Source organism: Nansenia antarctica (genome assembly GCF_963989245.1).
Source record: "Nansenia antarctica genome assembly, contig: SCAFFOLD_150, whole genome shotgun sequence".
NCBI lineage: Eukaryota > Metazoa > Chordata > Actinopteri > Argentiniformes > Microstomatidae > Nansenia > Nansenia antarctica.
The window spans coordinates 207,907-219,883 of record NW_027662360.1 but is presented as its reverse complement, the minus strand read 5'-3'; the positions used below and the strand labels follow the sequence as shown (position 1 = coordinate 219,883).

General features: G+C 52.1%; 1 protein-coding gene across 1 annotated transcript in view; it reads right to left on the bottom strand.

Annotated features, from left to right (window-relative positions):
• Positions 1-10,251, bottom strand: part of ttc9b (tetratricopeptide repeat domain 9B) — a gene marked incomplete at both ends in the record, with an annotated part of 31,042 nt that extends 20,791 nt beyond the window's left edge. Inside the window, 2 exon segments of the mRNA XM_080551325.1 lie at positions 9,877-10,159; positions 10,162-10,251. Of these exon segments, the coding sequence (XP_080407451.1) occupies positions 9,877-10,159; positions 10,162-10,251 (373 nt within the window).
• Between the last annotated feature and the right edge of the window lie 1,726 nt (positions 10,252-11,977).

The following is an 11,977-nucleotide window of genomic DNA, read 5'->3' as shown; positions in this document are numbered from 1 at the left end:
TGAGTACCTTAGATAACAGAATGAGTACCTTAGATAACAGAATGAGTAGCCATGGTAACAGAATGAGTACCTTAGATAACAGAATGAGTAGCCATGGTAACAGAATGAGTACCTTAGATAACAGAATGAGTAGCCATGGTAACAGAATGAGTAGCGTAGCCGTGGTAACAGAATGAGTACCTTAGCCATGGTAACAGAATGAGTAGCGTAGCCATGGTAACAGAATGCTCTGTATTCCTTCAGAGTCACTCTGCCCTGTACAGTACAGCAGAGATCCTTCTAGAACATTATACAATGGACAGATCCGGAACAGTGTCTCTATTGGTCAATTTGGTCCATTGTCTCTATTGGTCAGTTTGGTCCAGTGTCTCTATTGGTCAGTTCGGTCCAGTGTTTCTATTGGTCAGTTTTGCGTTCCAGCCGTGCCGATATCCATGACATATGCACGGCTAAATGGAATGTTGACACATCTTTTCATATTACTCTGCGTTTGTTTATATTACCGTTATCGGAGTTACATTCTTACCGTTGCTTAGCAACCGATAAACAACTGTTCAGCGGATGAATACACTGACAATAAAACATAGTTCCATTAAAATACATTAACTAAAAGCTTGTCTTGTCTTTCTTCTGTGAAATATTGATAGATAGATGTGGTAACTGTTGTATAAAAGCGTTATGGAACGAGAAGCCGTGGTATATGGTGGATATCATACTAACCACCCCCTAGCGGTGCCCATATCTACCATATACCTCGGCTTCTCCTTCATAACGCTTCTGATCTGTTGTGGTTCTACCATGTCGTGCTCTGAGAGCCAAGTGAACTCGCAGTGAACGGAACTCAGTCTGGGTTCCCTGGGAGCGGGGGGGAGGGGAGGGGGGAGGGGAGGGGAGAGAGGAGGGGAGAGGGGAGGGAGGAGGGGAGAGGGGAGGGAGGAGGGGAGGGGAGGGGGGAGGGGGGAGGGGAGGAGGGGAGGGGGAGGGAGGAGGGGAGGGGGAAGGGGAGGGGGGGAGGGGGGGGGGAAGGGGAGGGGGGGAGGGGAGGGAGGGGAGGGCAAGGCTCCAAGCTTCTCCACGTCCGGAGGACAGCAGATGTCCAGGACACAACAGACAGACCAGCTCATTACAGCCCCCTAGAGCTAACTCTAACAGCCCCCTAGAGCTAACTACAGGTCCTAGAGCTAACTACAGCCTCCTAGAGCTAACTACAGCCTCCTAGAGCTAACTACAGCCCCCTAGAGCTAACTACAGGTCCTAGAGCTAACTACAGGTCCTAGAGCTAACTACAGCCCCCTAGAGCTAACTACAGCCTCCTAGAGCTAACTACAGCCCCCTAGAGCTAACTACAGCCTCCGAGAGCTAACTACAGCCTCCTAGAGCTAACTACAGCCCCCTAGAGCTAACTACAAGCCCCCTAGAGCTAACTACAGCCCCCTAGAGCTAACTACAGCCTCCTAGAGCTAACTACAGCCCCCTAGAGCTAACTACAGCCTCCGAGAGCTAACTACACCCCCCTAGAGCTAACTACAGCCCCCTAGAGCTAACTACAGCCCCCTAGAGCTAACTACAGCCTCCTTCCCATCGCTGCCTGCAGTCGCCGCGGTCACGGTTCACTAGTTCATTGACGGCCTCAGTGCCACGCCCCAGAGAGGAGATAAACAGTGTGAGATGGCAGACACACACACACACACTGTTACACAGGACACACACACACACACACTGTTACACACACACACACACACACACACACACACACACACACACACACTGTGACACAGGACACACACACACACTGTGACACAGGACACACACACACAGGACACACACACACACACACTGACACACACACACACACACACACACACACACTGTGACACAGGATACACACACACACTGTGACACAGGACACACACACACACACACACTTGCAATAGTACATGAGGCTGGTCATAGACACACTGGGTCAGAGAGAGAGAGGAGAGAGAGAGAGAGAGAGACAGAGAGAGAGAGAGAAGAGACAGAGAGACAGAGAGAGAGAGAGAGAAAGCCATCTTCAGGCATAGAGCAGACAGGTGAATGCAGTCAGTGGTTTTTAACACTTGATTTAGCCAACACACAAACACCTGTGTCACCTAGTGGCTAAGCATCAAGGGAATTGTAGTCTTAGATTTAGTGGACTACAAAAACATACACAACTGGTACATGAGGCTGTGTGTGAGTGTGTGTGTGTGTGTGTGTGTGTGTGTGTGTGTGTGTGTGTGTGTACATGAGGCGTTGTTGAGATGTAAAGCTGCCCTTGTCAAAGCAAAGTCAACAGGACTCAAGCTGACACACACACACACACACACACACACACACACACACACACACACACACACACTTACAGCGATGTCAGCAACAGCACTGTGAGAACAGCAGAAGGAGTGCACCCTCTTACCCCCCCACACCCCCTTCCTCCCCCTTCCTCCCTCTCTATCTTCCTCACATGCTCAGCAAACACACACCACACACACACACACACAGACACACACACACACACACACACACAGACACACACAGACACACACAGACACACACACACACACACACCCAGCGCTCCGCTCCACCGCCTCCTGAGTCATGCTTCATAGGCCAGACGGTCGGCCAATCAGAGCGCTCCCTCACACCACAGTAACCACGGTAACCACGGGAGCCTCCGTCTGGCCTGGTGGACTCTGGGTAATGTGCTAGCCCCAGAGGAGTCTGGGTAATGTGCTAGCCTCAGAGGAGTCTGGGTAATGTGCTAGCCTCAGAGGAGTCTGGGTAATGTAGTAGCCTCAGAGGAGTCTGGGTAATGTGCTAGCCCCAGAGGAGTCTGGGTAATGTGCTAGCCCCAGAGGAGTCTGGGTAATGTAGTAGCCTCAGAGGAGTCTGGGTAATGTGCTAGCCTCAGAGGAGTCTGGGTAATGTAGTAGCCTCAGAGGAGTCTGGGTAATGTAGTAGCCTCAGAGGAGTCTGGGTAATGTAGTAGCCTCAGAGGAGTCTGGGTAATGTAGTAGCCTCAGAGGAGTCTGGGTAATGTAGTAGCCTCAGAGGAGTCTGGGTAATGTAGTAGCCTCAGAGGATGCTTAGCTGCTTATGAAAACAGATCTAGATTGTCAGAATAGATTTTCACGCACACAAAAAATATTTTTGACAATGACGACCTGTTGAAGATGAAGGTAGAGGAGAGGCTGTAATAATAATAGTAATAACTTTTATTTGTATAGCGCTTTTCCTGCAAACATTGCAGCTCAAAGTGCTTTAATCATTATATAATCATTATTTAATTATTTAGTCATTTAAAGGCAATATTAAAAAGATGGGTTTTTAGTCTTGACTTGAACATATGTGCTGAGGTTGCATCCCTAATGTAAACTGGCAGTGAGACACAATCTGGGTGCATAAAATGAGAATGCAGCCTCACCAAATCTCTTCTTTTGTACATGTGGTACACAGAGAAAACCAGCGTCAGAAGACCTGAGAGCTCTATTGGGCTGATATGCTAGCAGAAGACCTGAGAGCTCTATTGGGCTGATATGCTAGCAGAAGACCTGAGAGCTCTATTGGGCTGATATGCTAGCAGAAGACCTGAGAGCTCTATTGGGCTGATATGCTAGCAGAAGACCTGAGAGCTCTATTGGGCTGATATGCTAGCAGAAGACCTGAGAGCTCTATTGGGCTGATATGCTAGCAGAAGACCTGAGAGCTCTACTGGGCTGAATGTTTGTAGCCTGTCTGTGTGAAGCGAGAGCAGGATGAGGAGGTGAGAGGTATCCTCTGATACAACAACAGGAAAGAGGCCTGGTGATGGTTGCCATGGTAAATACCCCCCCCCCCCAGTCGCATGAGAGCACTCCTTCCCTCCCTCCCCCTTCTCTCTCTCCTCTCTCTATCACTCTACCATTCCACTCTCTCTACCTCCCCCTTCTCTCTCTCTCTCCTCTCTCTACCTCCCCCTTCTCTCTCTCCTCTCTCTACCTCCCCCTTCTCTCTCTCTCTCCTCTCTCTACCTCCCCCTTCTCTCTCTCTCTCTCCACCTCTCCCAACCCCTTCTGCTCTCACTCTCTTCCCCTCCTCTCATCCCTCTCTCTCCCCTCATCCCTCTCTCTATCTCTCTCTCCCCTCTTCCCCTCCTCTCATCCCTCTCTCTCTCTCCCCTCTTCCCCTCCTCTCATCCCTCTCTCTCTCTCCCCTCTTCCCCTCCTCTCATCCCTCTCTCTCTCTCCCCTCTTCCCCTCCTCTCATCCCTCTCTCTATCTCTCTCTCTCCCCTCTTCCCCTCCTCTCATCCCTCTCTCTATCTCTCTCCATCCCCCGCTCTCTTTCTCCTTCACGCCAGCGTGGCTTCCCTTCGGGGCCCAGACAGACAGAAGGACAGACAGACAGAAGGACAGACAGACAGGCAGACAGACAGACAGACAGACAGACAGAAGGACAGACAGACAGAAGAGCCTCTAGAACACTACTGTAGTAAATGACCACTTCCTGTCTCTGAGACACTGAGCCTCTAGAACACACGAGCTCCTCCCCAGTCTTTCATATTGTAATATCTCAACACGTTATTGGAGATATGGGTTTTATTGTGTCTGTATGAAGTAGATGTGTGTTTTATTGTGTCTGTATGAAGTATGCGTTGTGTTATGAGTGTAACAGGTAGGTACACTCCGTCCATCCAGTCCGGTTGGATGGTTCGTTACCCTATTAACAGCTAGGTAACAGCTATGTAACAGCTATGTAACAGCTATGTAACAGCTATGTAACAGCTAGGTAACAGCTCAGTGTTGGAAGGATGTCGGCAACACAACTTATATCTGAAGTCGGCAACGTCACGATGCTAATCAGCCTTATGACACATCTCCAGCTGCCCAATCACTACACTGGTGGGAGGAGCTTCCCACGGCTGTCAGAACTGCAGAGTCACAACCCATCTACCCATCTACCCATCTACCCATCTACCCATCTACCCATCTTCCCCTGGAGACTGAAGTCCTCCATCTCTTCAGGTTACACCTTAACTGCTTCTCCTGAGACATCTACTACCCCCAGCACTGCGTCTCCTGAGACATCTACTACCCCCCCTTGTACTGTCTCTCTGTTTCTCCCGTGTCTATATAAGACGTTTTTTAATTTCTCTAATTTATTTTTATATCATGGAGACTGCCAATGGCCCCTGGCCTGAGCTAGATTACTCTTCCTGCTACGACTGGTGGATTGATGATTCACTTGCTTAGTCAAATGTATTGATTGTAAATCGCTTTGGAATAAGGTGTCTGCTAAATGCCAAACATGTAAAAATGTAAGTGAAAGTATGATCTTTTATCTCAGTGGGAATGGTTTACAAAGGCTGGATCTGGTTAGAAGACAAGCTACCAAACTTTCCATCCAACATATTCACAATATGTGTCCATAATCTATCATATTTCTTTACATGTTTATCGAGTAAACTAATATAGGCTACTGGCATCTAACACAGTATCAGTAAGGTGGTACATCTGTAGGAGAGATTAGATCTTAGACAGGCATCTAGAATCATCTGGAAAGATTAGAAAGATTATCCTCGAGCATGTCCAAACTACTAATAGCCAATCTGTAACCTCAACATATCTCAACCCATATCTGTTAAACACACTGGGTCTGTCTGACCCTCCCTGGGTCTGTCTGACCCTCCCTGGGTCTGTCTGACCCTCCCTGCTGTCTGACCCTCCCTGGGTCTGTCTGATCCTCCCTGGGTCTGTCTGACCCTCCCTGGTCTGTCTGACCCTCCCTGGGTCTGTCTGACCCTCCCTGGTCTGTCTGACCCTCCCTGGTCTGTCTGACCCTCCCTGGTCTGTCTGACCCTCCCTGCTGTCTGACCCTCCCTGGGTCTGTCTGACCCTCCCTGGGTCTGTCTGACCCTCCCTGGTCTGTCTGACCCTCCCTGCTGTCTGACCCTCCCTGGGTCTGTCTGACCCTCCCTGGGTCTGTCTGACCCTCGCTGGTCTGTCTGATCCTCTCTGGGTCTGTCTGACCCTCCCTGGTCTGTCTGACCCTCCCTGGGTCTGTCTGACCCTCCCTGGTCTGTCTGACCCTCCCTGGGTCTGTCTGACCCTCCCTGGTCTGTCTGACCCTCCCTGGTCTGTCTGATCCTCCCTGGGTCTGTCTGACCCTCCCTGCTGTCTGACCCTCCCTGGGTCTGTCTGACCCTCCCTGGTCTGTCTGACCCTCCCTGGGTCTGTCTGACCCTCCCTGGTCTGTCTGACCCTCCCTGGGTCTGTCTGACCCTCCCTGCTGTCTGACCCTCCCTGGGTCTGTCTGACCCTCCCTGGTCTGTCTGACCCTCCCTGGGTCTGTCTGACCCTCGCTGGTCTGTCTGATCCTCTCTGGGTCTGTCTGACCCTCCCTGGTCTGTCTGACCCTCCCTGGGTCTGTCTGACCCTCCCTGGTCTGTCTGACCCTCCCTGGGTCTGTCTGACCCTCCCTGGTCTGTCTGACCCTCCCTGGGTCTGTCTGACCCTCCCTGGTCTGTCTGACCCTCCCTGGTCTGTCTGATCCTCCCTGGGTCTGTCTGACCCTCCCTGCTGTCTGACCCTCCCTGGGTCTGTCTGACACTCCCTGGGTCTGTCTGACCCTCCCTGGGTCTGTCTGGCCCTCCCTGGTCTGTCTGACCCTCCCTGGTCTGTCTGACCCTCCCTGGGTCTGTCTGACCCTCCCTGGGTCTGTCTGGCCCTCCCTGGTCTGTCTGACCCTCCCTGGTTCTGTCTGACCCTCCCTGGGTCTGTCTGACCCTCCCTGGTCTTCCCCGGTGTGATTGCTACGACATCAGGGTTCATCTGGGTTCAGTGTCTTGCCCAAGGACACCTCGACTTGTGGCCAGCCGTGGTTTGAACCGCCAATCTCCCGACCTTGCGATCATTAGACGGCGGCTCTACCTCCTGAGACACAGCCTCTACCTCCTGAGACACAGCCTCTACCTCCTGAGACACAGCCTCTACCTCCTGAGACACAGCCTCTACCTCCTGAGACACATCCTCTACCTCCTGAGACACAGCCTCTACCTCCTGAGACACAGCCTCTACCTCCTGAGACACAGCCTCTACCTCTACCTCCTGAGACACAGCCTCTACCTCCTGATACACAGCCTCTACCTCCTGAGACACAGCCTCTAGCTCCTGAGACACAGCCTCTACCTCCTGAGACACAGCCTCTACCTCCTGAGACACAGCCTCTACCTCCTGAGACACAGCCTCTACCTCCTGAGACACAGCCTCTAGCTCCTGAGACACAGCCTCTACCTCCTGAGACACAGCCTCTACCTCCTGAGACACAGCCTCTACCTCCTGAGACACAGCCTCTACCTCCACCAGCCTCTACCTCCTGAGACACAGTCTCTACCTCCACCAGCCTCTACCTCCTGAGACACAGCCTCTACCTCCTGAGACACAGCCTCTACTTCCTGAGACACAGCCTCTACCTCCTGCGACACAGCCTCTACCTCCTGAGACACAGCCTCTACCTCCTGAGACACAGCCTCTACTTCCTGAGACACAGCCTCTACCTCCTGAGACACAGCCTCTACCTCTTGAGACACAGCCTCTACCTCCTGAGACACAGCCTCTACCTCTTGAGACACAGCCTCTACCTCCTGAGACACAGCCTCTACCTCCTGAGACACAGCCTCTACCTCCACCAGCCTCTACCTCCTGAGACACAGCCTCTACCTCCTGAGACACAGCCTCTACCTCCTGAGACACAGCCTCTACCTCCTGAAACACAGCCTCTACCTCCTGAGACACAGCCTCTACTTCCTGAGACACAGCCTCTACCTCCTGAGACACTGCCTCTACCTCCTGAGACACAGCCTCTACTTCCTGAGACACAGCCTCTACCTCCTGAGACACAGCCTCTACCTCCTGAGACACAGCCTCTACCTCCTGAGACACAGCCTCTACCTCCTGAGACACAGCCTCTACCTCCTGAGACACAGCCTCTACCTCCTGAGACACAGCCTCTACCTCCTGAGACACAGCCTCTACCTCCTGAGACACAGCCTCTACCTCCTGAGACACAGCCTCTACCTCCTGAGACACAGCCTCTACCTGCTGAGACACAGCCTCTACCTCCTGAGACACAGCCTCTACCTCCTGAGACACAGCCTCTACCTCTACCTCCTGAGACACAGCCTCTACCTCCTGATACACAGCCTCTACCTCCTGAGACACAGCCTCTAGCTCCTGAGACACAGCCTCTACCTCCTGAGACACAGCCTCTACCTCCTGAGACACAGCCTCTACCTCCTGAGACACAGCCTCTACCTCCTGAGACACAGCCTCCACCTCCTGAGACACAGCCTCTACCTCCACCAGCCTCTACCTCCACCAGCCTCTACCTCCTGAGACACAGCCTCTACCTCCACCAGCCTCTACCTCCTGAGACACAGCCTCTACCTCCTGAGACACAGCCTCTACTTCCTGAGACACAGCCTCTACCTCCTGAGACACAGCCTCTACCTCCTGAGACACAGCCTCTACCTCCTGAGACACAGCCTCTACTTCCTGAGACACAGCCTCTACCTCCTGAGACACAGCCTCTACCTCTTGAGACACAGCCTCTACCTCCTGAGACACAGCCTCTACCTCCTGAGACACAGCCTCTACCTCCACCAGCCTCTACCTCCTGAGACACAGCCTCTACCTCCTGAGACACAGCCTCTACCTCCTGAGACACAGCCTCTACCTCCTGAGACACAGCCTCTACCTCCTGAGACACAGCCTCTACTTCCTGAGACACAGCCTCTACCTCCTGAGACACTGCCTCTACCTCCTGAGACACAGCCTCTACTTCCTGAGACACAGCCTCTACCTCCTGAGACACAGCCTCTACCTCCTGAGACACAGCCTCTACCTCCTGAGACACAGCCTCTACCTCCTGAGACACAGCCTCTACCTCCTGAGACACAGCCTCTACCTCCTGAGACACTGCCTCTACCTCCTGAGACACAGCCTCTACCTCCTGAGACACAGCCTCTACCTCCACCAGCCTCTACCTCCTGAGACACAGCCTCTACCTCCTGAGACACTGCCTCTACCTCCTGAGACACAGCCTCTACCTCCTGAGACACAGTCTCTACCTCCTGAGACACAGCCTCTACCTCCTGAGACACAGCCTCTACCTCCTGAGACACAACCTCTACCTCCTGAGACACAGCCTCTACCTCCTGAGACACAGCCTCTACCTCCATCAGCCTCTACCTCCTGAGACACAGCCGCCTTGTATCAAGGAACAATGTCCATAACATGTTTTCGGGGCATGTGAACTATTCCTGTAACAACACAGCTGCTGTCAGGTACGTCACAGGGTGGTGGGCAGGCTAACAGCTCCTTCTCTCTCACACGCTTCAGCCAGAACCAGAATACCAGAACCAGAACCAGCCTGTTCTGAACGCAGAAGGCGTAGGAGAGATTCGGATCAACCCGATCTCAGATAATATCAATGTTGTGACAGTAAATGATAAACGGAGCGCCCATTCACACACACATTCATACACCGATGGTGAGGTAGGCAAAGCTACCATGCAAGGCGCCGGCCCGCTCATTGGGAGCAATTTGGGGTTCAGTGTCTTGCCCAAGGACACCTCGACATGTGGCCAGCCGGGGTGTACTACATGTCCTACAGAGGGGGGGGGGGGGGGTAGGGTTAGGGGGGGTTAGGTTAGGGTTCCAGAGGAGGGGGGTTAGGGTTAGGTAACCGAGGGGGGGGGGGTTAGGTTAGGGTTAGGTAACCGAGGGAGGGGGGTTAGGTTAGGGTTAGGTAACCGAGGGAGGGGGGTTAGGTTAGGGTTAGGTAACCGAGGGAGGGGGGTTAGGGGGGTCAGGCTCACCTGTCAGGCTGTCGTAACACTCCACCTCGGTGCTCTCCACGGCTCTCCTCTGGTCCTCGGTCAGCCGGGCCGCGGTGGCGGGGGTCAGCAGGTTGACCTCTGACCCCCCGGTGCCCCCCTCCGCCAGGTGCACCCCCTTCAGCTGCAGCAGGGCCCGGTGGTACTTCCCGATCGCCTCCCGGAACTTCTTCTCCTTGTAGCAGCGGTGGCCCTCCGCCTTGAAGTCCACGGCCTTCTGGATCTTGGCCTCCATCTCTGGGTAGCCTCCCCCCCCCCCCGCCGCCCTCCCCCCCCCCCCGCGACGGCCGCCAGGCTCCGCCCCCCCGTCTCCGGGTAGCTCTTCAGGCTCTTGATCTGGTGCTGCTTGGCCTCCATCTAACCCTAGTGGGCCGGGGAGCGGGCCATGCTGCTGGCCGACCGGGGACACAGGAGCAGCGGTGCTGGAGAGGACCGGAGACAGAGAGAGCTGAGGTGGTCCAGAGAGAGAGATATGAGAGAGGTGGTCCAGAGAGAGAGATATGAGAGAGGTGGTCCAGAGAGAGAGATATGAGAGAGCTGAGTCGGTCCGCTGACTAACGGAGAGGACCGGAGACGCTGCAGTGCATAAAGGTGAGGAGCGTCCTTGGGTTTGAGAAAGGTGCTATACAAATCCAAGCTATTATTATTATTATTATTATTATTATTATTATAATTATTATTATAATTATAATTATTATTATTATTATTATTATTATTATTATTATTATTATTAGGAGACAGAGCCGAGATGGTCCGGTGGCTGACGGAGGAGATCGGAGACAGAACCGAGAGAGAAAAGAAACGCACCTGAAAGAGCGCAGATGATCTGAATGACAACAGCCGAACCTTCACAAGCGATCACCAAACACCCGAGCTCATATTATTATTATAACCATGCAGGATGAGTCCCAACGACATGTGACGCTGGAAGGTTTTAAAATATGAGGCCGAAATAATGTGCGTGATTCCTCTTCTTCTGCTGTGACCGCCAGCCTCAGCACCACGAACACGCGCCTCAGCACCACGGACACGCGCCTCAGCACCACGGACACGCGCCACAGCACCCCGGACACGCGTCTCAGCACCACGGACACCAGCGGGCTCGCGGTGCATTGTGGGAAAGAGAGTCGTGGCGAGGCGTCGCTGCGTCAGAGCAGCAGACCTGGCAACTCATATACCTCTTCTATACAGGGTTGGAGTTAGAAGCTGAGCTTTGTGGGGGTCTCCAAAATAACAGTGCGAAATGTTCTCATGCACGCGCGCGAGTCATGCCCACACAGCGTGTATTGTTACCTGAGTATTATTACCTGAGTATTGTTACCTGAGTATTATTACCTGAGTATTGTTACCTGAGTATTGTTACCTGAGTATTGTTACCTGAGTATTATTACCTGAGTATTGTGTACTTACTACTCACATTGGCTATTGAAGCATCCTGGTCTTCCATCACACCTCAGCAGTGCCACAGGCTGATAGCATCCATGCCGCGCCGCATTGAGGCAGTCATTCATGCAAAAGGGGCCCAAACCAAGTACTGAGTACATATGCATGATTATACTTTTCAGAGGGCTGACATTTCTGTATTTAAAATCATTTTGTTATTGATTCCATGTAATATTTAAATTTTCTGAGATATTGAATTTGGGGTTTTCATAAGCTGTAAGCCATATTCATCAAATGTATAACAAATAAAGGCTTTAAATATCTCGCTTTGCATGTAATGAGTCTATATAATATCTTCGTTTAACCCTTTAAGTTGAATTACTGAAATAAATGAACTTTTGCACGATATTCTAATTGTTTGGAGTTGCACCTTTATATACTCATACAGCGCTCCTCCGGGTCAGACCTTACCCTGCAGCTGGATAGTCTCAAATACTAGACTGAAAAAAGCCTATCAAGTATCATAGCACCATACGTTTGCAATAAAATTATGATTTTAGCGCTTTTTTCTCTTTTTTTCAGCCACGAACAATGAGAAACGGAACATGACATATCTGCATATATAATAGTATATCTGTCAACCTGCCAGGCGTTGTAACCTAATTAGAAGGAGGCCGTTACATAGGGTGGAGGTGTGCAG